The sequence below is a fragment of the Miscanthus floridulus genome, chromosome 17 (assembly GCF_019320115.1).
Source record: "Miscanthus floridulus cultivar M001 chromosome 17, ASM1932011v1, whole genome shotgun sequence".
NCBI classification, from domain to species: Eukaryota; Viridiplantae; Streptophyta; class Magnoliopsida; order Poales; family Poaceae; genus Miscanthus; species Miscanthus floridulus.
The window spans coordinates 88,705,013-88,731,938 of NC_089596.1; the positions used below are offsets into that span (position 1 = coordinate 88,705,013).

Sequence of the window (26,926 nt, forward strand, 5' to 3'; positions counted from 1 at the left end):
TTCGACCTTTCCATCAGAGACTTGGGACCTGTCCCTCTCTCGACCGTTTGTACCCCTACTACGAACCTTTCAGTGCTAATAATACAAGCAGCAGCAAACTGGACGTAGAGACATTCTGCTCGAACCAGTATAAATCTTGTGTCTTTTAGCACACCATCCGGGCCCAACGCGCAATAAATATAAATTTACTAGTTGGTGTTTATTCGAAACACCGACAGGTATGTTCAGCGCAAACCATACACTTATCTTGCGTCGAGAATAACACTATCTCCAAACAGACCGAAACAAGCTTCAACTTGACCCATGTCACCTAGGAGTACCATCGGGAGCGTCCAAAATAATTTCTGAGTCAATGGTACGTTCGACGCAAACCATGCTCCTATCTTGCGCCAAAATTAACACTGTCTCCTAACAGACCGAAACGAGCTTCCACTTGACCCACGTCACCTAGGAGTACCATCGAGAGTGTCCAAAACAGTTTCTGAGCCTATGGTACATTTGACGCAAACCGTGCACCGAGATTAACACTGTCTCCAAACGGACCGAAACGAGATTCTACTTACCTACGTCATCTAAAAGTACCATCGGGTGCGTTCAAAACTATTTCCGAGCCTATGGTACACGTAATCGCAAAAAAAAGACTGCACATTTTTGGTAGTACCCCTCATTTTTAAATTATAAATAATTTTTGGTACATCAATCTTGCCCTATATGTAGATATATTTACGGGAGCGAGCTCTTTTGACGGTATTATCCGGAAGTCATAATGACGCTACGCAACCCATTTTCCCACCCAAAAGCAATGATGTTTTCGATACTCCATGTCAGTTTGGTAACTCCGCAGTCTATGTTTTACGCTGAATTCTTTTTCTGTATTTCCATATTCTAAAGATATTGATGACATCTTAGAACAAAGCTCGTCAGAATTGCTCAAATAGTCAATAGAGGAACTAAAGCGAAAAAATTCCAGCTAGTGTCTGAGACCAGACAGAAATTTTACAATGACAAGGTCCAGAAATTTTCGGTAGCAGACCTCCATAACGTGAGTACGTGACATCTAGCTTTCCACTGGTCATCACGCTATTGTTTGCTTATCTGGCAAAGAAAAGAAAAGAAAATTCACACCTTGCTCAGCAAAGCTGGTCCTGGTGCACAACAGCAAAGCTCCTAGTTGTCAATGCATGGTTGAATAGGCTATATAGGTTACCTTTGAAAGTTTTTTTAAATATCACTAGTTACGTTACCGAGGAAAGATGACTCAGTAAGCACATATTATTTGTTTCGTTGTTCAAACGATTTCCAGTAGCTCTATAAACACATTGATCTCTTCATTTAGAGCGGCTGACGAGGAGCAAGCAAGAATGTAGCAAGCATACAATGGCACGTGAAGATGAAGATGAAACAAAATAACTTCATACAGCCACAGGGACGGCTTCATCCAATGCCACAACTCCTGGAAGCTCCTTTCCTTCCAACAATTCCAAGCTGGCACCACCTCCCGTGGAAATGTGGCTCATAACGTCAGCAACTCCCACCTTCTCAACGGCGGCGACAGAGTCTCCACCTCCAATGATAGTTGTGACACCCTTGGCGCTAAGTTCTGCCAACTTCTTTGCCACAGCCTACAAAAGAGATATCAGGGTTAGGTTTCTTTCATTGTAACCTCTCCTCAGTCCTCAGTTCAATAGCTAAGCTGCATCACAGCATGTTTGAGCAGTGCTTTACCTCAGTTCCTGCAGCAAACTTGTCAAATTCGAAAACACCCATGGGCCCGTTCCAGATGACCGTCTGGCATGTATCCAGGGCTGCATTGAATGAAGTAACAGCATCTGGGCCAATATCCAGCCCCATCCAACCATCGGGAATTGCAGATGCTGGAACAATCTGTAAAAAAATTATATGGTCAAGTTTCTTCCTATGCAGAACCGAGAGATGCTTCAACTTCACTACAAAAGATCTGCTGATTAGGAAAGGAGAAGATGCAACAAACCTGGCTGTTAGCATCAGGGGCAAACTTATCAGCAATAACAACATCAGTTGGCAACAAAAGGGAGACACCCTTTTCCTTAGCCTTTGCAAGGAGAGATGTTGCAAGATCAAGTTTGTCTTCCTCAACCAATGAAGCACCAACAGAGAGACCTTGTGCCTTGTAAAATGTGAAGATCATACCACCACCCAAGAGAAGGATATCACACTTTTCCAACAGGGATTCAATAACCCCGATCTTGGATGACACCTTTGAACCACCCACGATGGCAGCAAATGGGCGTTTAGGGCTTGAAACAGCCCCGACAAGGTAGTCAAGTTCCTGCACATTGATTTTGTTAAATATAAGGATCAGATTGAGATTGAGGGGAAAGAGAAAATAATCACAATTTTCTGTTTTATGTAGCATTTTTTTTCTTTGATCCCATCTTTCATAGTTTCTGAATTACAAAATGGAACATGTAAACAAAGAAAAAGAAAGATAACCTTCTGCAAAAGGAACCCTGCAACAGAAGGCTTCAAAAACTTGGTAACTCCCTCAGTCGATGCATGTGCCCTGTGGGCTGTTCCAAATGCATCATTGACATAAAGATCTGCTAGGGAGGCAAGCTTCTGTGCAAACTCTGGGTCATTCTTCTCCTCTTCCTTGTAGAATCTTACGTTCTCAAGGAGCAAAACCCCACCATTGGGCAAGGCGGCCACCAGCTTCTCAACTTCAGGGCCAATAACATCGTCGGCTTTTTGCACCTATTTGTGGGTATAGATATGCTTTAGTCAGAACAATCAATTAGCACATGTGATTAATTAGAAGTACCAATGATCTAGAATAAATCAATACCTGAATGCCAAGAAGCTCAGACAACCGTCCTACAATGGGACCTAAGCTAAACTTGGGTGTAAAACCCTTAGGGCGACCCTGCACATCCAGAGCAAAAGGGGGGATATTAACCATAATTGGATGAAAAGAAAATTAAGCAGCTATCTGAGAAAAATAAATTGGTTCAGCTATCTTTCATAAAATTATCATTGAACACAAGAAGCAAATCTGCAATTAATAGCCAGTGTGCATATACAAAATCACAAATTTGATTAAACAGTATCACTGTGCAGGTCCTTGGCTCCCACATTGTGAGTGTATGCGAAGAGCAACAGCTAGGTTCCAGTTTTCTAAAATAGAAGTCACAAACAAACGCTGAATTAAAAGATCAGTTTTTTCTACTTTTGTAAGTTTTTTTTCCCCTAAAAGGATTCTCTTTCACCTTTGCAGCAATTCCCAGTTTGTGCCCAAAAAATAGAATAGAAGTGATAATTAGCTATGTTGAAGATAAGCTAAAATCATATAACACAGGAAGCAAAATCACAACTAATAGCCAGTGTCCATATAGTACGTATTACTTGACCAAAGCAAATCAGATTATCACAAACACCTGGATCCAAGGAGTACTGAATTCCTACATTGCCTATGCGTGCGAAGAGCATTACTTCCCCAAATCAGATGAGATACGGGAAGGCTGGAGGGCCGGGAACTCACCAAGTGGCTTGAGAGGATGACCTTGGCGCCCTTGCTGAGGAGGTACTGGATGGTGGGGACGGCGGCCCGGATGCGGGTGTCGTCGGTGATGTTCTGGTTCTCGTCGAGCGGCACGTTGAGGTCGGCGCGCACGAAGACGCGCTTCCCCTCGAGGTCGGCCTCCGTGAGGTCCCCGACGCTCTTCTTGGCCATGGTGGCCATGGCCCGCGTGACGCGCGCGGAGGACGCCTGCCGACACCGCGACGCGACGTGGACCGCGAGCCGCGCGTCGCCCGCCGCGAACGCCAGCGACCGCGCCGGCTGGCACGCCGCGGCGAGGCCTCCACTGCGCAGCGGGGCGGCGGCGCCGGCGGTGGCCGCCCTGGTGGCCGCGCGGGCCGCGAGGGAGAGGGAGGTTGTCGGGGCGGCCGCGGACGCCATTGGGATTCGGGCGGCGGCGGCGGGTGGAGCGGAGAGACCGAGAGGGAGTGATTCGGGAGCGCAGAGGAGGGGGGGCTTGTGGGTTTGTGGATGTAAAGGTGGGGGAGGCTTATCGCTGGCGAGAGGTCGGGACGACGGTTCCGGTGGGTGTGTGGGTGAGGAGACGGCGGTGATCGATCACGGCGATGCGATGGCGACGTGTGGGGGCCCGGTGGCTTCGATTTCCCCCCTGTCCTTTGTGTGATCTGGGATCGCCGTCCCTTCCCAGTCCCACGCTTTGCAAACTTGGGATCACTGGTGGTGCCCGTGAGGCGTGAGCTTACTGGATTTGTCCAAAGCATTTTTTTTACTGCAACTTTTTATTGCTTGATCTCAGTTCATTGCAAATTTTTTTATTGACGACGAAGGGAATTCACCGCGGGCGAGAACTCATAGTGGGCATTCCGTTTAAACCGAGAATTCGGTTCGGTTTAGTCGGTTTCTACAAACTTCGGTTCCAGACATTGAGACCGGATCGGTTGCTCGCAGATCATAGAACCGACGACTTCGGTTTCGGTTTTATCGGCTTTGGTTTTCGATTCAACCAAAGAAAGCAGAGAGAACAAGCCGGGACATGACCCCCGTGTCCCCGTCTGGTGCCGCACTATCCCGCCGCTTCGGCCGCCACGGAGCCGCGCCGCGCCACCTCTCCCACCGCCGCGGAAACGCGCCCCGCTGCGGCGCTGCCCCACGAATTCCACCGCCGAGGAGCAAGGAGATGCGCCTGACCGAAGTTGCGGCCGCCATTGGCCATCGAGGAAACACCCTGTCCCGTGCTCGCCAGTGACGCAGAGAAGCCGCGCCCCGCTGGCCACCAAGGACCCACACTGCGCCACCAGCATCTGCCCGCCGGACGCCCGTGACGCTGAGGAGCCCTGCCGCTGCGCTGAGTTGCGTCGCGCCGCCGCCTGGGGAATTTTGGGGATGAGTCGGTCGGATAAGGGTCGGGCGAGTGGAGACTGGAGAGCTGGAGGCAATGGCGTAGACTGGGCCGTTGTGGACCTGTTGGGCTATTGGGCTGCTTCTTTTGCTTGTTGTGCGCTGACGCTGAGGTCTGTTCGGTGTTTCAACAAATGTGCTCGGTTTGCCGGGTGTTCGATTTTGTTGCCTCTCGGAACCGAACCCGAACCCGAACCCGTTAACCGAACTTCCCAAGAATCAAAACCGAAGCCGAAATCGAAAACCGAAAAAACCGATATTTCGGTTCGGGTCGGGTCGGTTTTCGGTTTAAAAGTGCCTAGAGCGAGAACGCTGCCGGCTGCAAACCTTGGCGAGTAAAAACTGGGACAATGTCAGCAGTACTGACGACTGCGGAGGTCAACGTCTCCAGGTGGCTGCGTTCGGAACTTTGGATCCATCCAAACTTTCATAGGCTGGTAGAAGCTAGGTTTATTCAGCTTTTGAGATTGTGGAAGCTGGCCTGTGGAGTCGGTGGATGTTTGGAGATCCCAGCGCACGCTGCAGCACACCACGAGGCAATAAAAAGTGTCAATTCTGTTACACACACAACGTTGCATCCACAACCACACAGTCCACAGATGAAACCTGAAATTCCACTCTACACGGTACAGCCGTGCAGGTGTTTCGTCTCAGCAGATGAAGGGGAGCCTGGCGTGCTCGTCGCTGCAGTAGAGCCCGGGCTGCTGCGTGTACCCCTGCTTGCACAGCAGCTCCCGCGCCCTGACCACCAGCTCTCGGTTCGTCACCGCTGCCCCGCGCTTCTTGCCGTTGCCGTTGCCGGCGAGGATGGTCTGGATCGCGTTGCTCAGCGCGCCGTAGGACATGCCGTCGGCCGTGGTCGCGTCCGCCGAGGTCTCGTCCGTCTGGCACCCGCTGATCAGGACACCGTTCCGCGGCGGCACCCTGGCCGCCGCCGCCGGCCCCGCGTACACTTCCTCGACGCTGTGCGTGTCCTGCTCCTGCGCCAGGGCCTCCGCCGCCTCCGCCTCCCTGGGAGTGGGAACGTACGACTGCTCCGCTTCCTCCTTGCCGTCCTGCCGGAGCTTGGCCACCATGACCTTCATGAGCTTCTTGACCTTGGGGCTCGCCTCGTCGCCGAAGTGGTGGAACAGCGTCGTGTGGATGGAGCCCACGCCGACGTCGTGCCTCCCGGTCTTGTCCTTGAGCATCTGGATGAACGTCGACAGCGGCAGCGACCGGTTGCTGATGCTGCCACCCTTCGCCGCCTCCATGTCGTCCGCCGGCTCCTGGACGCTGCTGCTGCTGCTGCCCTGGTGCTGGCCACGGCGATTGCAGTGGATGCCGGCCCCCAGAGACTCCAGCACGCCACGGACGATTCGCGCGAGGGAGGCGCAGAGTCCGGTCCCGGAGCCGGAACCGGGAGGAGGCTTCATTTCGCGCTCTCGGCGCTGCTGGGTCCTGTTCTGCTTGGTGCTGTTGCCGATCTGCTCCTTGGTCTTGTCGATCAGGCCGCCGCTGTGGCACGAGTCCGAGACCATGGTGAAGCGGCAGCTGTCAGGGACCTTGGCCACGAGCTCCGAGAAATCTTGGTCTGCAGTGCAGCGTATATGCATGGAGATCAGGACGACGACCATGACAAGCGAGCTCAATTATCAGAAGAGAGGTGAATCAGGTCGTCGAATGAAACGATCATGGATTAGGATTACAGAGTTATTAGGCAGGTTATGATTTATGAATTGGCAGATTCCAACGTGGCCAGCTTGTCGAACTCACCCAAAAGTCCAAAACTTGGCTATGGGGATGCTCACAATTGATAGCATAGTACAGGCGTACAGCCTAAAAGATCACAATTACACCTTGGAAAAAACCGCAATTCGCACATTCCCTCCATCCCATCAATAGCAGGTGTATTGTACTTAAAAATAATTTTTTTGACCAGCGTGTACTACCTTTGTCCGTGAAAGAAGTAACATTAATTTATTATAAAAATATATTTCGTAATTAATCTAACGATGTTTATTTGATATTATAAATATTTATATTTTTTAATTATAATTGGTCAAACTTGAAGTACTAAACCATGACACTGTTCTAAAATTGCATTCTTTTGCGGACGGAGGGAGTACCCGTTTTTGTTAGTATCTGTATAGTGTATAAGAACTGTACAGCTACAATGATACTCCAAGGTCAAAGTCTTTTGAAAGCTGTACAGCTACAATGAGTATTTTCAAAATACTTTCAAACTACACTAATTTTGGAACTGGGAAATAGTAATATTTTTATGAAGAAAACAACAGTCAAAGTCTTGCTTTTGAGCCTTTGAAGACTGGACCAAAACAAAATACACTTTTTTTTAATTATAACGACAACTGTTGCTAAAAAAAAATCCTCCAACCAATTTGCTCCCGGCTTCAGTTAGCAGTCTCCATTTCTTAAAAGTATTTAAAAAAACAAACACATCATTATGGCTACACACACTAAACTACTAGCTTATCTCGTAGGTTTATCTTTGAATCGCTGAATCATGTCCTGGGCTTATCATTTTTTAACACGTACTATTCCATGAAGAGAATAAAGAGTTTTTGTTACACTAGAGCAGTAAGCCCATGCTTACCGTCTAGCGAACCCACAAAATTATCTACTTCCTCTATTTCAAATTCCATAAAATTATCGACTTCCTCTATTTCAAATTCCACAAAATTATAAGATGTTCTGACTTTTTTTTAGATATATTGTTTTTATTATGCAGCATATATCTAAGTGGAAAAAAATAGGTATCTAGAAAAGTCAAAACATCTTATAATTTGAAATGGAAGAAATGGAGTACTCGTTTATTACATGATCGATTTGCGAAGCTCATCTTATTCATACACTAATTCGGAATGATGTATGAAGGCTAGAACCTAACCATCAGTGTGCCTACGAATGCAACTACCGTTCGATCCTAAGTTAGTCAGATCAGTTCAGAACTGAGAGCTCACAACTAACTAAATGCAGAGAGCAACAGAAGGGAGCGCACACCTTTGATCAGGTTGAGGTCGCACGGCACGATGCACTCGTCGTACCCGGTGTCGTCGTCCTCCCCGGTCTCAGCGGGGAGCTGCAGTCCGTGGCCGCTGTAGTGGAAGAAGAGCGCGTCCCCGGAGCGCGCGTCCGCCACGAGCCGCTCGAGCTCCAGCCGGATGTTGGCCCCCGTGGGCGGCGGCGTGAACGGATCGGCGTCGGCCAGGACGCGGATGCCAGCCTCGTCGAACCCGAAGCGGTCCACCAGGCAGCGGCGCATGCGGGCCACGTCGTTGAGGCATCCCTTCAGCTCCCCGTCCGTGCCCGGGTAGTTGATGCCCACCAACACGGCGCGCTTCTGCCCCATCGCTTCTGCGCCGCCGCCGGAAGAGAGGCCGCCGCGCTTCGACGCGTTCGATCGGCGGAGGTGTTGGCGGCTGGAATGATGATGGTCTGGTTGGTACGGTGACGAGGTGACCAATTGGCGTTGTGGCCTGGCACCTCGTGCGTGCTGGGCTGGTGGAGCTCGGGTCGGGAGTGCTGCCGCGCGAGGTGCTCATTGCCACAATGCCATCACCACCCCGCCATTTTTGTATTGGCTGTGGTGGGTGTCAACGTCAGCTAAAGCGGCCTTGCACTGGGAAACAATTGTATCGGGTTAGCTTAAATGCATGTAAAAAAAATTGCGAGGAATTTAGCCAAAGGTTATTGTATTTGGTAGGTTCAAATCCACCACCAGTTAGATTTTTTTCCGTTGAAAATATTCTTTTTAGCATCGACGCGAGCAAAGAAGCCATAGTGTTAACCGCAGACCAGTAAGAGTAGCCATCTACTTTGGTGACCCATCTTGATACGACAGTTCTATAAGAATCTTTGTAGCCAACAACAGGTGTTTTAGCCCCTCCCAACAATTAGATTTTTTCTATACACTTACACTGTCTTATAGTTATATTTACACCACCTTATTATTATGTTTACAATGATTTCTTCAATATAACTTATTGGAAAGAGCGATGTAATTTGAGGATAACACAAGATCTTAGACAAATATACATCAAATTTTCAAAAAAAAATACAATTTTTTGTATTGAATCCAGATACCAGAGAAATATATATCAAATTATTTACAAATATCATCAAATTGTTCACAAACTCACAAATTTACAAACGGAAGAAAACCGGTTGCTAGCTGGACGCAAAACAACCGGATATGAATTAGCAAATCTGCTCTATAAACTTTGTAGTGGTGTTCTTAGGATATGTCTTCGCGGGCACGGGCAATGGAAAGCGATAAATTTGCCATCTTCTTTTTAGAAATGAAAAACTTTGAGAAAGCTTAGAACAATTGTACAGATCATATATGATTAAATATATATATAGGCACAAAGAGATCATTTTGTGCATAACAGTCTCGTTCTCAATTTCAACAATCATAGCCACCAGCCCACCACAAGTCCACATACCAGAGAAAATAATACAGTCATGTACAAAGATTGCAGTCCACTTGACAAAATATCACAGCTTCAGCATAGGGGTGTAACGGCCTAGCCGCTTGCATCCGTACTTCAGCATATGAAAGGCAAACTGGCATGCTCATCACTGCAGTAAAGGCCAGGTTGCTGAGTAGTGACCCCCTGTCTGGACAGCAGCTCTCGCGCTTTGAGCACCAGTTCCCTATTCGTCACCGTCCCGTCGTGCTTCCTGGCCAGGATGGTCTGGACGGCGTTGCTGAGCAAGCCGTAGGACACGCCCTCCTCCGTGGTGGCGTCCCCCGAGGTCTGGTCCGTCTGGCAGCCGCTGATCAGGACGCCATTGAGAGGCAGGGGCGGCGCGCTCGCCGTGGTGCCGGCGTACACCTCCTTGACACCGTCGCCGTGCGCCTGATCTTGTTCCAGGGCCCGATCGAGGGTGCCCACCTGTCCCGCCTCGTTTCCCTCCAGCTTGCCATCCTGCCGGAGCTTGCTCGCCATGACCTGGACGAACTTCTTGATCTTGGGGCTCGCATCGTCGCCGAAGTGACGGAACAGCGTCGTCCGAATCGTGCCCACGCCGACGTCGTCCTCGCCGGTGGTCTCCCGGAGCATCTTGATGAAAGCCGAGAGAGGCAGCGACCGGCTTTTAATGCTGGCGGCGCGTGTGCTTGCCCCTGCCTTCGTGTTCGTCTCCGTTCCTCCGCTCTGGACGAGGCGAGGGAGGTGGATGCCTAGTGAATCGAACACGCCATGGACGATCCGTAGGAGGAAGGCACAGGCGCCGAAAGGATGCCGCGTGAGGGTGACTCGCTCCGGGTGCTCGGTTTTGTTCTGCCGAGTGCTGTTCCCGATCTGCTCCTTGGCCTTGTCGATCAGCCCGCCGCTGTGGCACGAGTCTGAAACTATGGTGAAGATGCAGCCATCTGGGACTTTTGCCACGAGTTCCTTGAAATCTTGGTCTGCAGTTTGTACATGCATGAGAATTAGTATCATCTTCAAAAGCGAGAGACTGACAAGGAAAATCTTGCTGATGTAATGCTGTTCTCCTTCTACACGATCTCTGGTGTTCATTTGTGGCTAGCCGGTGCTTTGCAGGCTTGCAGCTGCAGCCTGCAGTGCTGCAACAGCAAGCTCAGCCGAACACACCTGAATCAGCAACACCAGTAGTATCCTATTCAGGTCTGAATCCTCAGGCGTGTTTGGGTGAAAGATATAACACTACACAATATTTAGTCCGAATTTAAACCTAATCACATTTATATTTGTCATTATGAGAATATAGCCCATAAACATCTATCCACATTACCCACACATACTATTTGAAAACCAACATAAAGTACTCTCCAATCTCATCTAACTTACCCACCTATGCTATTAGAAAAAATAATCTAAAACCTCTAAGTTTTCATATAAGACAAACACCTCCGCTTGGAAAATAATCTAAAGCGACCCTTAAATTTAGTAATTTACACATTATTAAAAACAAATAACCCCATAAGTTTAAATATAATTTTGGGTACAAAATATCCTAAATTTGGAAAATTTCTAGAAAGATTTTTGCTATTTATGTGTTGATAGATTTTGTTGGTATTAAATCTATTAGATTTCTATACGTTCGATTGTGCTTTAGAATTTATGCTGCAACTGTCTACTGAGTCACATTTATAAAAAATCTGACTACATTTATCGACAGATAACTAAACATTTCCTTCGAGAAATTGAGACACTAAAAACATCCACAGCTCCAGTTAATTGAGCTCGAACAGAACTAACAACAAATTAATTAGAGTGTAGTACAGGCGGAGCCCGCCGCACCTTTGATGAGGTTGCCGTCGCATGGCACGATGCACTCGTCGTACCCGGTGTCGTCGTCCTGCCCGGTCTCTGCGGGCAGCTGCATCCCGTGGCCGCTGTAGTGGAAGAAGAGCGTGTCCCCGGGCCGGGCTTCCCTGACGAGCCGCTCGAGCTCCTGCCGGATGTTGGCCCCCGTGGGCGCCGGCGTGGACGGGTCGGCGTCGGCGAGGACGCGGATGTCGGCTTCGTCGAACCCGAAGCGCTCGATGAGGCAGCGGCGCATGCGCGTCACGTCGTTGAAGCAGCCCTTCAGCTCGTCGTCCCGGCCAGGGTAGTTGATGCCCACCAGCACCGCGCGCTTCCGCCCCATCGCCGCCGGCATGCCGCGCATGCACACGCAGGCGACGCGCTTATGCTTCCTTGCGTGTGTTATTGAGGTGGTGGGCTGGTGGCGGCCGGAATGGAACTCGATCGGGTTGGTGCTGCAACACGAGAGTTGTCGATTGGCCTTTCTTTGGCGCCGATCTGGCAGCTCGTGCAGGCTTGGTGGAGCTCGAGTGCCGGTGCCCTCGTGCAAGGTGCACAGTTCATTCCCCCCGCTATTTTCAATTCGCTGGAGACGCGGGTCACCGTGTACGAGTACATTCAATCACTCATATAGTACGTTTCATGCAGTTCGCGAGCGGGAGTAAAATATGGTTAGCTAGCGGAACGATACAGCGTGCGAGCTAATTTTCAAGCTCATCGTATCTTTTTTTTTCACACCAAAGCACACTATCAATGCATCGAGGACCGAATAGATGTTCAGAAAAGAAAATTGGACTATATCTCTATTTTCGTCCAATGCTCTCTCTTCTAGCAAATCTAAAGCCACAATCATTGAGACTAAAAAAACCCTTAGAACAATGAGTAAAGTGGAAGTAAGAATGAATCAAAACAACATTGATGTCAAGAAGATGCGGAAGTTCAACATAGATCTTTGGAAATTCCAAAATGTTCGGAAGTTGCGGTGAGGAAGCTCCGCAACGATGTTCAGAAGTTCAGTGAGATGTCCCAAAGTTGAAGGGTACAAATTCCACAAAAATGTTTAATCGTTTCGCACCATCCCAAGCACATGGTAAGGGTATTCCAACAAGATTCATGAAAATTTAATCGTAGCTTCCCAAGAACATGGTAAGGGTATTCCCACAAGATCTTGCCAAAAACATCCAGGTTTTACCAAGAATTTTAAAACTCCTTACTCAAATTGGAATTTTGTCATGAAAACTTTAAAATAAGAACTCAACGTGCTCGTGGGAATTTGTTTATCGGCAAACCTATATATGTTCCCTTGAGTTCATATAATCAAGACTGAGCACAAGAATCAACCCGAAACATCCCACTCATAGAAATCACAAAATCTAGCAAAAGAGAGTTTTTAGAGGGAGAAACTTTAGATATAAATGTTGGATTTCAAGCAATGGCATGAACAAGTTTTAAGGCCCCAAAACACTCCAAAATCGTGCCAAAAACTTAGCCAAAACAATAGATAAAAAATCCATCCAAAGGTGCCCAAAACTAAAAAAAATGAAATCTTGGATTCATAAGATAAAGATATAAGCACGAAATTAAAACAACAAACTTTATCACAAGGAACTCATCTATACATCTCAGGTTTTAGCCTTCTTCCATCACAATTCCAATTTAAATCGAAAAACTGGAGCAAAAGGCACTCAACTCTCTCTCTACTCAAGCCTTCCTTGCACTTCAGCACTTGGCTAACCTGTCTAGAATGAAATTAGAGTTGCAAGAATTTTTTTGAGCTACAAATGCCCATCTCTATGAAATATATCATTCATCATGGCAAAAGAAAAAAAATGAAAAATACAGCTTTCTAATACTTTGAGAAATAATATTTTTATTTACTATTATGAGAAAACATAAAAGTCAGTGTATCGGTGATGTGGTTAAACGTTTTTTTTCTTTGAAAAGTCAATGTGGTTAAACATAATAACCTCAAAGAATGTCATCTTGTGCAGAAACAATCCATTGCCATTTCCCAAATTTCAGCAAAAAGCATAGCCACCGGTCCATCACACACGTACACCATAATAACAGTGACAATATACAAATATTGTCATCCACAGGACAAACCCAATAAATCAGCATATAAAAGCCACACTGGCATTCTCATCGCTGCAGTAGAGCCCAGGCTGTTGGGTGTAGCCCTGTTTCGACAGCATCTTGCGCGCTTTCAGCACGAGCACCTTGTTTGTTACCGTCCCGCGCTCTGCGAGGATGGCCTGGATGGCATTGCTGAGCGCACCGTAGGACACACCCTTCGGTGTGGTCGCGTCAGCAGACGTCTGGTCGGTCTGGCACCCACTGATCAGGACACCGTTGCTCGGCACCCTTGCCGTCGTCCCCGCGTACACCTCTTGATCGCTGTGCACATGTTGTTTCATTGCTGGGTCGAGCTCTTCTTCCTTGCCACCAAGCTTGGCTTTCAGGAATTCCTGTGCCAGGGCGCCCATGAAGCCCACAATGCCACCATGCTGTCCCTGCTGTAACTTGTTCAGCATGACCTTCATGAACTTCTTTATCTTCGGGCTGGCGTCGTCTCCGAAGAGGTTAAAAAGTGTTAGCCGGATTGAGCCTACATCAATGTCATCCTTCCCAGTCTTCTCCTTGAGCATCTCGATCAATGTCGAGAGAGGTAGCGACCGGTTTTTGACATGGGCATCAGCTGTGTTTATGTAACGCGACTCTTCGTCACCATCGTCGTCATCGTGACCTTGGCGGTGGCTATGGCTACGGTGGGGCAGGTGAATTCCTCGAGACTCAAACACGTCCCGAACAGTATCTTTGAGGAATGCCCGGAAGCTGGTGTCAGAAGCAGGCCGTTCTTCAAGTTCCCGGCGCTGGGTCTGGCTCTGCTTGGTACTGTGCCCAATCTGCTCCTTGGTCTTGTCAAGTAGTCCTCCACTGTGGCACGAATCAGAAACTATTGTAAAGAGACAGCCACTGGGGACCTTTTGCACAAGCTCCGTGAAATCTTGGTCTGCAGTGCATAAATTAACCTCTATGAATGAAGCATCCAAACATTAACTAGGTAAAATGGCACACAATTGGATCCAGGCATAGCTGTTTGCTGAGTGCTGCTATGTATTTAAAGTTATCTTTTTGGTCCAAATTTTAACATTTTTTAAGTAGATAAACTCTGTTTTTAAGAAAGCAATATTTGAGTTAAAATTTTGTTAACATGTTTCACTATAGTCAAAGTGATCAGAACAGTTTCAGCCCTTCAGAAATTGCATTTTTCAACTCTCAAGCTAGAAATTTACAATGTATAGTATTCCTCTGGTAAAGTAAACACATAATGCGGATCTAAATTATTAGCATCATCTTTTGAACATGCAGATCCTGGTTATGAGTAGACATCTGAAATCTTTTCCGTTATTACTGGCCTAAAATCGTATCCATTTCTGGTTCAAATATAATTTGTGCAATATGAATTCATAGTCACGTAGGAATCAATCCAATCATTCACTTGCATTACCACAATGCTATCAAGTTCTGTCACAAATTAAACGTATAGCAATCTGATTTTGTCATTCTCAAACCCCACCTACAATTCGATCCCCACTTCTCGATTAGCCCGACCCACCAATCCACCATAGCAACTAGCAAGCAACAGAGGGGCAGAACTCGCACACCTGTGATAAGGTTCATGTCGCAGGGCACGATGCACTCGTCGTAGCCGGTGTCGTCGTCCTGCCCGGTCTCGGCGGGCAGCCGTGTGCCGTGCCCGCTGTAGTGGAAGAAGAGCAGGTCCCCGGGCCGCGCGTCCCCGACGAGGCGCGCGAGTTCCCGCCGGATGTTGGCCCCCGTGGGCTGCGGCGCGGAGCCGTCGTCGATGAGGACGCGGATGCCAGACTCGTCGAAGCCGAAGCGGTCAACGAGGCACCGGCGCATGCGAGCGACGTCGTTGTGGCAGCCCTTGAGCTCCGCTTTGGTGCCCGGGTAGTTTATGCCCACCAGCACCGCGCGCTTCGCCGCCATCGGTGCCTTTTCCGGATTCGAAGCCGCGTCGCGTCGAATCGGCGGCCGGCGACGGTGAGGCGAGGCTACGCGGCGGCGCGGTGCGTGCGTTCGACGGTTTCGAGGAAGAGGAGGATGGTGGTGGCTGCCTGGCTGGTGGGTCTTTGGACTTTTGGGTGGGACGCTCGCCGGCCGAGCTGTCTATTGGCGCTCCGATCTGGCACTGGCAAGTCGCGTGGGGTTCGTTGGTGGGAAGGTGGTGGGGCCGTGCTAGGTGGTCATCGCTGGTCGCGCATTTCTATTGGTGGGTCAGCGTCTCAACCACTCGGCGTCGGGCTAAAAAAACGTGTTTTGTCTGCACGTGCTGTTTTCCTCGGTGTCATATGGTGGGCTAATGGGCTGGTAGGTTTGTTGCGTGGGCGCGGGCGCGGGCGTGAGCCTTTGCTAGCAGAAACAGCACCATTCAGAAGGTGGGCTGTAGTTTCCCCTAAAAAAAAGAAGGTGGGCTGTAGTTTTGAATCTGTAGCCCGTTTGTGGTGGGCAAATAAAAGACACTGGATTGCTAACACAATCTCTTTGTTGGAATACAGGTTTCCAGCAGGTGGAACACGGAGGAACCTTCGCCTAGCCGGGTGCCCTGGGCGAAGGCTAGCAAGATGGTAGGTGGGCCCAAGCTCGATTAGGGTTTCATAAATGAGTTTACCAACCTCCTTTACACAGGGTTCAGTCCCCCCTTTTATAGGACATTGTTTTACTATTATCCACCTTTACATCTTTGCCCTACAACTGCTACGGTACATTCTCTGAATATTCCTCCAACGGTTCTAGCTGCCAGGGGCATTCTAGACCTTCTTTTCCCGTGCCGCCTTTGCTTCGCGGGCCTCAATCATCGACCCATGTGAAGCCCGCCTCCGGCCCAGGGTTCTGCCGCAGTGTGAGCCTCCTCCCATTGGTGGAATTCGCTCAGTCTTCGCCCATGTCTTCCTAGCCTCTGCCTCCATCAAGCGGTCTCCGCCTTGTACCTCCATTGGAAGGCCTTCGACGCTGCGCTCCGGACCTTCGCCCAGCCAAGGGTGATAAGCGAAGGCCCTACTTGTCATCCCTGCATAACATCACACAATAGTTTTGTTGCCGTTAGTTTTGCACTCACTCTAGCCTCTGCTACTCGCACATCTGTGTCCCAACAGTTTCCCCTTGAGGGTGCAGTTTGATGCGAGTGGGCCGTGAGCCTCAAATCTGACACTGATGTTGAGTGGTGGAGGCTTCCCTGTTTCCCCCTGGGCCGCCCGTATCGAACCGTTGGTGTTGGGTCGTGTCAATGTTTGATTCGTTGCGGTGGCTCTAGACCCGATGCGCTCGTGAACAGTCATGACCGTTGGCATTTGGAAGTCAAGGCGCCCTTCCGTGGCCTATATAAGGGGTGGGTTGGTTGGAGGCCCCCCTCACTCTTGTTCCGCATATCATTCTTTGGTTTCGAGCGCTCTTGTTTGCTTAGCTTGTTGCCTCGCATTGCGCTTCCGCTCTCGTGTTCCTTCTGTCGTCGCCTATTGCTCGCTCTGATTTAGTTTTTAGAGGTGGCTTCGCCTACCGGTTTAGATCCCTACTGGCCCTCTTTTAGTGGTCCTTACTCCCGCTTGCTCGGTGTGAGGGCTGAGGGTTGGTTGAGGAGGTACGAAGAGTTTATGTCCACATCTGCGAAGGCTCAAGATAATTTAGAGAATATCAAAGCTTTCATCGGAGACTTGTTCCTGTTTCACCGAGAAAGAAGGAGAAGAAGTTAATGGCTAAGGGTGTGTTTGGTTGAGCTGTGGCTGTGGGAAAAAGCTGCTGTGGGCTGTGAGCTATGGAAAAGCTGCTGTGGGCTGTGAGCTGTAGAAAAGCTGAAAGCTATTTGATTAAACAAGTATAAAATATACCTTCTATCTTTATCTCTCTTGAAACAACTATGAAAAAGCTTTTTATGCCACCAATTTCAAAAAGCAGAAAGCCAAAAGCCAAAAGCAGGGTCAAACCAGCTTTCAAAAATGTACTACGAAAAAGCAGCTGCTTCTGAAAAAGCAGCCTAAAAAAGCAGCCCCTTTGGTTGGGCTTTTGGCTTTTTGGGCTAAAAGCCAAAGCCAAAAGCCCAACCAAACGCACCCTAAGTCTTGGGATTTTGGGCCTTCGCTCATGACGGAGGAGGCAATCAAGGCACTGGAGGACGAAGGATGCTTTTCGATGGGGAAGAGTCGTCCTTCGCACAGGGAGACCGTTCCTCAGTCAGAGGTTGATGAAGCTGTTGTGTTCAAGGATTTCTTCTCCTGTGGCCTCCATATTCCCCCGGTCTATTTCCTTCGCCTGGTGTTTGAGACGTTTAAGGTACAACTTCATCATTTCACACCGAATGGAATTCTTACATTAAGCAAGTTTTGCTATGCCTGTGAGACCTATGGCGCTGCCCCCGATCTCAACACATTATGTGCTTACTATGAGCTCCAATGCCAACCAAAGAAGGCAAAGGTCGGAGGGGTTGAGGTTGAATATCAGTTTGCCAGTTGCGCTTTTATGGCAAAGAGGGGGTAGAAGGATGGTGGCTTGGAGTTATCCTATGCCCAAAAGAACAAGTGGGGGAAGGATTGGGCTCGCTATTGGTTCTATGTGAAGACCCCCAGCGTGAAGCCTAAGTCTAGGCCTAAGGTCAAGAAGTATCCTTTTGCTTCTACTATGGGTGATATGAAGCCTTTGACTCGTGTAAGGCCACCGATGGAAGTCGATGAGGACCATGTGGCGTGCGATGCTGCCTTCGCAAAGGCTTGCTACTTTTCCAGAGGTTGCGACCTTATTGAGGAGATGGTTGCTGCCAACTTCTGGCCCTTGGGTAAGTCTAGACCCAGGATGACGTTGGTGAAAATGAAGCTTCCTGTGTTTGGTAGCGAAGATGGGGAGTTTTGCCCTTGCTTCTACATCGAGCATGCTGCGGATGAGACAGATGAAGAGTTCATTGTTGAGGTTGAGACGTCAACCTCATTGATTATTGGCGAGATCTCTGAGAAGGAGTATTTGTCGGGTTTTGAAGAAATGAAAGTAAAGTATGGGGAACGTAAGATTCCTAAAAAAGGTTTTAAAGTCTATTGAGGATAAGGTGGTGAAGGCGGCTAAGTCAGCTATGCCCCCCCTGTTGCTACGGTCAGAGCCGAGTCTAGGAAGAGGAAGGAATATGATGTTCTGAAGGTTATTTCGAAGAAGAGGAAATCGGTGAAGAGCGTCAAGGACGCTTCTGCTGAAGAAATGGCTGAGAGTACTCATGATGTGTCGGGTGCTGCCTGACCGAGTGTAGAGGCTGGTCAATCAGAGGCCTTAGTTGATTGTCCAGACAAAGACCTGATGGCTTCATCCGTCACGACGACAGTCGTCACTTCTGGCACTGCTGCTTCTGCTGTGGCGCCGATGCCCTGTATTCTTAGTGATGACTCCTTTGAGTCTGAGGGCAATGCTGGTGCTATGGACTCTGCCTCCGCTCATTCTAGTGAGGAGGTTGCCTCTGGCAAGGCTAGCCATTCTGCGAAGGCCCAGCATCTTGAAGAATCGGAGGCTGATTCTGATGATCGTCCCCCGTTATTTGAGCCTTAAGGTCCGGAGGCTCCTGCGGATGCGGCCCATGTTGACGGTGCTGGGATGCTGGATCTTACTGGTGATACTATGTATCTTGGTAAACTCACTTTCATTGATGTCTCTCCCGCCTTACCTTCTATTATCTCTTTTGCTATGCTCTGATATTTTGTTTTGTTGTGTTAGCTGATTTGACTAAGGCTATGTTGACCCCTATTCCGGGGGATAGACCTACGTCTGCTGACCTAGACCTTGCCCGAGTGGGCTTGGATGCACCCCTAAAGGCTCCGCTACCTGCTGGCGCTGGCCCTTCGACGCGCATGCCTCCCGACGGCGGAGGTTAGTTGTGTTAACTTTTTCTTTTTGGTTTTGGGTCAGTCATCCTTTGATTCTTGCATTTCTTTTATGTTTTAGGTGAAGATTCGGCTGACACACTAAGTGGGTGGGCGGAGTCTCTTCATGCTCTTTACACCGAGATAGGAGGTTGTAATCGTGTTTTTTTGTTGATCTTGCCTTACTGTTCATTATGTTTTCCTTTCTTGCTAGGTCGCTCCCATCATCATTTCAAGAAGTTGATTTTTATAAGCTGTTGCGCTACAATCTAGAACACTAATGCATGGTGAGTTTTGGTTGTATTGCAAATATGTTTCTTCTGTTCTAATTATCTTTTGATATTGATATGTGTTATTTTTAGGGGCATCACATGGCGGAGGCTCTTGAGAAGCGCGCTTCTATGGAAGTTATCAAGCGAGATGAGGCCATTGAGGTACTCCAGAAGGAACTCGACATTGTCGAAGGGGATAAGAAGCAACTTGCTGAGGAGGTTGCAAGCCTTCGTGTGGATCAGCAGGTTGTTGATGGCCTGAAGGCCCAAGTGGAGACTCTTGAGAAGGAGGTTGCTAGTTCCAAAGCCGTAGAAGAGTTGGCTTTGGCTCACGTGCAGAAGGCTAATGATGTTATTGACAAACTCCGAAAAGAGGTTGAAGCGGAGAGGTCTTCAAGTGTTGCCTTGGCGACACAAGTTAACTTGTTGACCAGGTAGCTAGAGGAGGTGAAGACTATAGGTCTGACTGTTGCTATGATGTACCAGGCGGCTCTAGCCAGTTTTGGTGGGGCCACCTCCCCCTGCCAGCTGACGCCTCTGCTTTTGGCGTTTTTGCTTGGATGAAGTTGAATTTTACAAAGCTATCGGAGTTCGTTGGGGGCGCTGTAGATTTTGGTGCACTTTCATGTGCTACCAATATTTGCAGGACTCTTGGCAAGGTAGGTTGTAAGCATATTGTCAGCCTGAAGGAGCAAGAGGAGTTCAAGGGGGCTTTGAAACTTGGAGGGTCTTCGCGGGAAGTCACAAAATCCATCAAGAATTTTATGAAGCATTTTTTGTTCAAGTTTGGTCGTGCGGATGCCCGCTCCTTGGTGGAGGCTCGTCGTGCTGTGGTTCTATTGTTGTGTCCAATTTTTGAACCTTGAAGCTTTTGTTGCTTTTCCTTTTGCTTGTTATATGTATATTTTTTACTATTTTTGTACTTGTGTAGGATGCGTAGAGGGCTAGGACTCAACGTGCCACTGCTGAGGCCTAGGCTTCGAAGCCTATTGAGACATTGGGCTAGAGATCTTCGACCGTTGCTTTTGAGGCGAAGGATCCCGGGGAGTCTACCTCTGCTGCTAAAGTTCCGGAGGTGTAGTTTCTAGGGTTTTAGTTATCGCTTTTAGGTTTAGTCAGGACTATTGGTTTCATGTGGTCGCATTTCTTATATTCTCCTAGAGTTTGTAAACCTAATGTACATTTGTCCTGTGTAGTTTGCCTCTCAAGGGCCTACACAAGACGTTCTTCCTTTAACAATGATGTGAGATGGTGTTTATATCAGCGGAGAGTTGTGGGAATATTGGCGTGATGCTTTCCCCCGTCGTTCGGTCTGGGATATGTTTGACTTTGTGTTGTATGATATTGATGATGGTCATATGGAGTTTGTTCGATCTTTAGCCTGGTGAGGGCCTGCTTAGTTTGCTATGTTTTCAGTTATTCTTGTCTGTCTAGCCTTCGCGCCTTTGTAATTTATGATAGTAGAACTTTGCGCTTTAGGCGCTTTCGCCTTGGATGCTACCTTTAGGCTTTTGTATGATTCTACTATTGTGTTTTGACCAATGGGGCACTTGCAAATTACTTGTTTTCTTTTGAATGAAGTTTGGATCATGAGTGTGTACTTGTTTGATTGAAGAATCTCATTTCAATTACAATTTTGGCCGAAAAGTTTTTTGCTAATTACGCTTATTTTCTTGCTCTTGCCTCCGCTTCTTTCTTCTCTGGCTACCATTGGGGATGAGCTTGCACATCTGCGTAGAAAAGTTCACACGCTAGTCTTTGACCTTGAGTCCTGTGCGGAGGCTCTGTTGCTTGCTTGATTTGTTGAAGCCCTTGCTTTTTGGCCTCTAGCTGTTGATAGGGAGGCTCTAGCGCGTCGCAGCGGAGAAGCTGAGGTGCTTGTATTTGATCTTGCAGTTGTTGCGAAGGCTTCGGTGCAATTTGAGCACTCATCGGAGGTGCTAGTCTTCAATCTTGATGCTTCTCTAGAGGCCACAATGTGATTTGAGCAAGCAACGGAGGTTGATGAAGCATTTCTTGGGCGTTGTCTTCGCTTGCTCCTAGATTGCGTTGTTGTTTCCTTTGGCCATGCTAGAATAGCTGCGCTCTCATTGAACATGGTTGATTCCGGGCCACATCGGACGGTATCTTTGGTTGCGGGGGGATGTTATGAGTCTTCGTGCGATACCCTCCCGCAAACTCTGGTAATGATTGCTTGATACAAGACTGTGGTTATACAATACCCCATGGAAGCTATGTAGCATCATGTGGTAGATGCGTACAACCTCTATGGGGCCTTCGCCTAGCTGCGCGAGCTGCTGTAATTATGAGTCTTCGCACGATATCTTTTGGTTCTCTCGTTTCTAAGGAAACTCCGACCTCCATGGCTCTTTTGCCTTGCTCTATAGTGTGGTGGGTCTTGGTTGCCTTGACTTCCCCCCTAGCGCTCTCTGATGGTAGTGATATGGTGATGCACTGACTAAGGCTAGTGTGTGGGGAGGGTTCTGGGTTTTATAGCCTAATACTTGTACGATTTAATAAATTCTGATGGATAGTCAAGGTTTATTGCTTAGATATGCTTTTAAAGCTATACAAGATTTAACAGATTTCTTTGTACTTGGTATATCTTTTGTTCTTTAATTCTATTATACTTCAGTCATTAATTCCTTATTGTTACCTGATGCCTGATATGGACATGTCTTCGATAGGTACACCCGATGCCTACAACAATGGTAGGTCTTTGTCGGGTTTTGTAGACTTTTGGCTGTTTTGATGAATCCTTGATGCCTAATTGTGGATAGGGCTTTGTCAAGGTTGTAGGCTATTTTAGCCATAGAGGTCATTCCACGCTTTAGGGCCTTTGGCTAAGGGAGTGGAAGGTCCTCTTTGTTGTGATGTCGTTGTCGAATGTTGTGGCTCCATTGCTAGCCACTTTCGACCTTCGCTTTTCATGGTACTCTTGGGGGAATTCCTCTTTATATTTTAGAGGGTTTTACATGGGTCCTGCCTCATCAAAAACCTCACCTCCGCTGGGTGCCCCCTTTGCGAGGAAAAGAGTACAAGCCCTTTTGCACGAAATGTAAAGAAAAAATGCAAAAACTAATAGAGGTGAGGTGACCTTCATTTATAGTTCTACGGAGGCCACCCCTTTACAATTATATGTAGAACCTACACAAATTGTTGATGTTCAGGGTATGAGTGGTTGTTTTACCTTCACTGTCTGTCAGGAAAAATGACCCTGGTCTTCCAGCGGCCTTCGCCATGTATGGGCCTTCCCATTTTGGTTGGAGCTTTCCTGCATTAGCCGCATTGGGCTTCCTTCCTAGGACTAGGTCTCCATCTTGTATGAGCTTTCTGACCACCTAGCTGTCTCTCCACTTCCTGGTTTGCTCTTGGTATTTGCTAATGTTTTCTATTGCTTCTAGTCTTGTGACTTCGATTGTTTCCTTGGAGCATTCTTCATCAGCTGCCAAGACCTGTTTCATTACCCGGAGGCTCTGATGCTTGATCTCCTCGGGTAGCATTGCTTCTTCATCGTATAGGAGCATGAACGGTGTAAAACCCATCATCCTAGATGCCATGGTGTTATGAGACCACACCACCTTCGGTAGTTCCTCTACCCACTTACCTTTGCGTAGGTTGAACAAGGTCTTCAAAATTGCTGAGAATATTACTCTGTTAGCTCCTTCTACTGCTCCATTGGACTCTGGATGATAGACTGATGCAAAGGCTATTTTTGTGCCTATGCTGCTATAGAATTCTTTGAATTTGTCTAAGTTGAATTGTTTCCCATTGTCAACTGTTAGGGTTCTTGGTACTCCGAATCTGCAGATTATGTTCTACCAGAAGAACTTTTTTATGATTCTAAAGTGATTGTTGCTAGTGGCTTTGCTTCAATCCACCTTGTGAAGTACACGATTGCTACTACTGTGAACTTGTTCCCCCCTTGCGAATGTGGTAATGGCCCAACAAGGTCCATGCCCTATCTTTGCAAGGGCCAAGTTGGTGGGATGAGTCGTACTGTAGTCGAAGGTCTTGACTGATGTGGGGAGGTGCTTTGACATGCTTCACATGTCTTGACAATTTCTTCTGCGTCTTTGATGTGCGTGGGGCCAATAGAATCCCTGCTTGATAGCCTTCGCAGGTAATGCTCTTGGACCAATGTGTGAGCCGCATGCTCCTGAATGGGTTTCTTTAAGGAGCTCTTTGCCTTCACCCTGGGTTATGCATTTGAGCAATGATTAGACTACACCTTTTTTTGTATAGGATCCCATCTACTAATGTATAGCTTCTTGCCCTCGTGGTCATTCTTGCTATGCTTGCTTCGTCTTCTGAATGTTGTACGTTGTTTATCTGATCAATGATCAACTGTCTCCAGTCTTTGGACTCTGTGAGTAAGACTTGCTTGAATGCCTTTGAAGTTGCTTGTGTTGCTGGTATTTGGAGTACCTAGTAGAATGTTCTGTCCCATATGGGCAAATTGTTCGTTGCTACCTTCGCTAGCTCGTCGGCCTTTGAATTTTCTGCTCTTGGTATGTATTTCAAAGTGAACCCCTAGAACCTCCGCTCTAGTGCCCTTACTGTTGCCAAGTACTTTACCAATTCTGGCTCTCGTGCCATGTACTCTTTTTCGACTTGTCCAGCCATAACTTGAGAGTCTATTTTTGCTATTATTGTTTTTGCACCAAGTGCCTTTGCTTTGTTGAGTCCTAGTATGAGGCCTTCGTATTCTACAATATTATTTGTTGCTTTGAACTCTAGTCTGGCTGCATACCTGGATCGTAGGCCTGATGGTGCTATCAGCATGGTGGAGGCTCCTGCTTCCTGGTGTCCCTAAGCCCCATCTATATAGAGTGTCCAAACTTGAGCTTGAGTTGGTTGACTTTGATGCACCGAAGGTGTCCAATCTGCCATGAAATCTGCTAAGGCCTGTGATTTTATTGTTGTTCTTGGCACATAGTTGAGGTCAAACTAGGACAGCTCTGTTGCCCATTTCCCTATTCTTCTAGAGGACTCTTTGTTGCTGAATATGTCTCCGAGCAGCTACGATGATGGCACTGTGATTTCGTGCGCTTGGAAGTAATGCATCAAGTTTCTTGATGAGATCAAGACGACGTATGCAATCTTTTTTATTTCTGTATAGTTCAGCTTTGATCCTAATAATGCTTCTAAGATGTAGTAGATAGGCTGTTGAATAACCTTGGATTCTTCTTCTTTCTCCTAGACGAGTACACCACTAATTGCGTGGTTGGAGGCTACGACATATAACAATAGTGGTGCCTCCGGGTCTGGTACTGTCACCAAGAGCTTGCTGGCCATGTAGCTTTTGAGTTGATGGAAAGCCTTCTACTGTTCTGGCCCCATTCCACCTTGTCTCCACCTCTCAAAGCTTTGAAGAATGGGAGGCTACGTTCTGCTGATTTCGAGATGAATCTGTTTAACGCTGCTATCCTTCCAATGAGCTTTTAGACTTCCTTTTTGGTTGATGGTTCAACCATTGAGATTGTAGCCTCCATTTTTTCTAGGTTTGCCCTTATGCCTTTGGGCCCTATGATGTACCCAAGCATTTTTCCTCTGCTAACACCGAAGACGCACTTTTCTGGGTTGAGTTTGAGGCCTGCTTCCCTGAAGCTGGTGAAGGTTTCTTTTAGATCTGCTATGTGATCTTCTTCATTCTTGCTCATTACTACAATGTCATCAACATAAGCTATAATGGTTTCTGTAGCTGAGGGCCAAGAACTGCCTTCGTCATTCTGGCGAAGGTCGAACCTGCATTTTTTAGCCCTTCAGGCATTCTGATGTAGCAATAAGTTCTAAAGGGAGTAGTTGGTGGTGGCCACTAACGATAACATTCAACAACCAATTATTATCCAAAACAGGAGAAATAAACACACTTTTGACACATATGCATGTACTATTGACCTAGTTCCACTTGTATTGGAGAAAACATGTTTTGCAGGACAAATATTTGAATACAAGTGGAAAACCAAACAAAAGGCGCAACTCAAAAAGCGTAAAGCAGAAATGTGCAAAGGAAATAAATAGAGAAGCCCACCTACAGGACAAATCTGGGCCGAGCACCGACACGGGAGGGGCCTAGGCCCACCCAGGAACCAACCACACGAAGGCGGTTGTGAGGCAGCCCCACCAGGGTGACCCCTGCGACTAGCTCCTAGGCTCGGCTTCTACCAAATGTTGAATGGCGGCATGTGTTGACGGTAGTTAACAACCATTATAAACCATCAATAAAACATGTATAAAGGCACAATTGTGATCACCAACAAAGGTCTAGGGGTTTAAACTAACAAATTTTATGAGTTTTGGTGAATCTGTATTTTCTACAGGGTTTATCTAGAAAACCGTCAAGGCGGACCTACATGTCAGAATTAATCGTGTTTATCCACCGTGAAACAGGCACCAGAAGGTTCTAGAGGACACCACACTGGAGCGGGAGCCAAGGGGCCGCCATGTGGGGCCGGCCAATCCCACCTGTAGGCCGTCTAGCCCCTAGGGCCACCTGTCAGCCTCTGCCTCGTTATGTCAGTTCTCCACCGCCTCCTAGGTTGTATCTATGCCGTTCTTTAAGTCGGTTTGATCCAAGGGCTCACGATGGATGCTCTGCCCTATGTATATCAGACCCTGCCCCCCTTCCTCAACAGATCCCTAAAATCCTAATTCATATCTTCAGGATCAGAGCCAGCAATCAAGAGAAGACTAGTCCTCCATAGGATCTAGTCTTATAAATAGAATAGTGAGATAGAGAGTGAGGAAAGAGTTTGGAGGAGGTGTCGGCCTATCGGTGCTCTCTCTACGGCTTGTATCTTGGCGGATCCAAGTTCTACTTGAGCTTGCTTTCAAGATCTCTCTAGTAATCAACTTTTGATTCAAGTAAGTAATTGTTTATATTGTTCATCAGGTTCCCAACTCTTTGAGTGTTTTAATCTATAGTATGCTCTAGGTTAAAGTAGTAATTGTAGGTGTAAGCGTGGTGCTTAGACTGGGTTACTTGTGCATGTACCCTACATTCCAAATCGGTGGTAGCTCGTGAGGGTGACTCTTATAGCCTTGTTGAATCCTCTGTAGTCCACCTCCCATTTGTAGGCTTAGTAGGATTTAGTTACTATAAGGAACATACTCTGCTTGTGCTTCCCTTAGTAATATCCCCAGTTAAACAATAGAAGACATAGCTTACCGAAGTTAGAACTAGAAGACCTTTATGATCTCCTCTATGCTCCTATTTATCCTAACATTGTTGCTACCCCTAGTTAAGTTAGACCGTAGTTAGTCTCACATGTTTCCCTATGGATACGATACTTGTAATACCTCTAGATGAAAGCTACAGTGGTATCCCTGCACTTGCGGATTTATTTGTGTGCGTTAAAATATGCCAACAAGCTTTCTAGCGTCGTTGCCGGGGAAACGGTTGCTAAATGAACTACACGCCTAGCTTAACCTTTTATCTTTTATTCTTTCTTTTGTTTTATTTTTTTGTTTAGCGTGGAGTCCACTCCTATCTATCAATATGCTAAACCCACAAGTGCAAGCCTAAAGCCACCAGAATCCTCAGAC

The 26,926-nt window shown here is 47.5% G+C and overlaps 4 protein-coding genes across 4 annotated transcripts; all 4 read right to left on the minus strand.

Moving 5' to 3' along the window:
• Window positions 1–1,254: 1,254 nt before the first annotated feature.
• LOC136516861 (phosphoglycerate kinase, chloroplastic-like) lies at window positions 1,255–4,036 on the minus strand. Its single transcript, XM_066510356.1, has 6 exons — window positions 3,518–4,036; window positions 2,825–2,902; window positions 2,473–2,733; window positions 1,991–2,308; window positions 1,726–1,884; window positions 1,255–1,622 (listed from the first exon to the last, which is right to left on the minus strand). Exons 1-6 carry the CDS (start codon window positions 3,935–3,937, stop codon window positions 1,413–1,415), a joined length of 1,446 nt encoding a protein of 481 aa, XP_066366453.1. The 5' UTR covers window positions 3,938–4,036; the 3' UTR covers window positions 1,255–1,412.
• Window positions 4,037–5,358: 1,322 nt separating this feature from the next.
• On the minus strand, window positions 5,359–8,327 carry LOC136518526 (metacaspase-6-like). Its single transcript, XM_066512203.1, has 2 exons — window positions 7,919–8,327; window positions 5,359–6,488 (listed from the first exon to the last, which is right to left on the minus strand). The coding sequence occupies exons 1-2, from the start codon at window positions 8,265–8,267 to the stop codon at window positions 5,566–5,568; spliced, it is 1,272 nt and encodes a 423-aa protein (XP_066368300.1). The 5' UTR covers window positions 8,268–8,327; the 3' UTR covers window positions 5,359–5,565.
• Window positions 8,328–9,371: 1,044 nt separating this feature from the next.
• LOC136518876 (metacaspase-6-like) lies at window positions 9,372–11,852 on the minus strand. Its single transcript, XM_066512562.1, has 2 exons — window positions 11,188–11,852; window positions 9,372–10,331 (listed from the first exon to the last, which is right to left on the minus strand). Exons 1-2 carry the CDS (start codon window positions 11,555–11,557, stop codon window positions 9,466–9,468), a joined length of 1,236 nt encoding a protein of 411 aa, XP_066368659.1. The 5' UTR covers window positions 11,558–11,852; the 3' UTR covers window positions 9,372–9,465.
• A 1,317-nt stretch (window positions 11,853–13,169) lies between these two features.
• LOC136517267 (metacaspase-5-like) lies at window positions 13,170–15,398 on the minus strand. Its single transcript, XM_066510806.1, has 2 exons — window positions 14,862–15,398; window positions 13,170–14,206 (listed from the first exon to the last, which is right to left on the minus strand). The coding sequence occupies exons 1-2, from the start codon at window positions 15,205–15,207 to the stop codon at window positions 13,308–13,310; spliced, it is 1,245 nt and encodes a 414-aa protein (XP_066366903.1). The 5' UTR covers window positions 15,208–15,398; the 3' UTR covers window positions 13,170–13,307.
• Window positions 15,399–26,926: the final 11,528 nt, after the last annotated feature.

Excerpts from the sequence above, each read along its gene's own strand:
- LOC136516861 (XM_066510356.1), bottom strand. The coding sequence starts at position 3,937 with ATGGCGTCCGCGGCCGCCCCGACAACCTCCCTCTCCCTCGCGGCCCGC. Across the intron at positions 2,903-3,517 it reads TCATCCTCTCAAGCCACTTG|GGTCGCCCTAAGGGTTTTAC; the intron begins GTGAGTTCCCGG and ends CTGGATGTGCAG. Across the intron at positions 1,885-1,990 it reads CCCCTGATGCTAACAGCCAG|ATTGTTCCAGCATCTGCAAT; the intron begins GTTTGTTGCATC and ends ATTTTTTTACAG.
- LOC136518876 (XM_066512562.1), bottom strand. The coding sequence starts at position 11,557 with ATGCGCGGCATGCCGGCGGCGATGGGGCGGAAGCGCGCGGTGCTGGTG. Across the intron at positions 10,332-11,187 it reads CGACGGCAACCTCATCAAAG|ACCAAGATTTCAAGGAACTC; the intron begins GTGCGGCGGGCT and ends TACAAACTGCAG.
- LOC136518526 (XM_066512203.1), bottom strand. The coding sequence starts at position 8,267 with ATGGGGCAGAAGCGCGCCGTGTTGGTGGGCATCAACTACCCGGGCACG. Across the intron at positions 6,489-7,918 it reads CGACCTCAACCTGATCAAAG|ACCAAGATTTCTCGGAGCTC; the intron begins GTGTGCGCTCCC and ends GCTGCACTGCAG.
- LOC136517267 (XM_066510806.1), bottom strand. The coding sequence starts at position 15,207 with ATGGCGGCGAAGCGCGCGGTGCTGGTGGGCATAAACTACCCGGGCACC. Across the intron at positions 14,207-14,861 it reads CGACATGAACCTTATCACAG|ACCAAGATTTCACGGAGCTT; the intron begins GTGTGCGAGTTC and ends TATGCACTGCAG.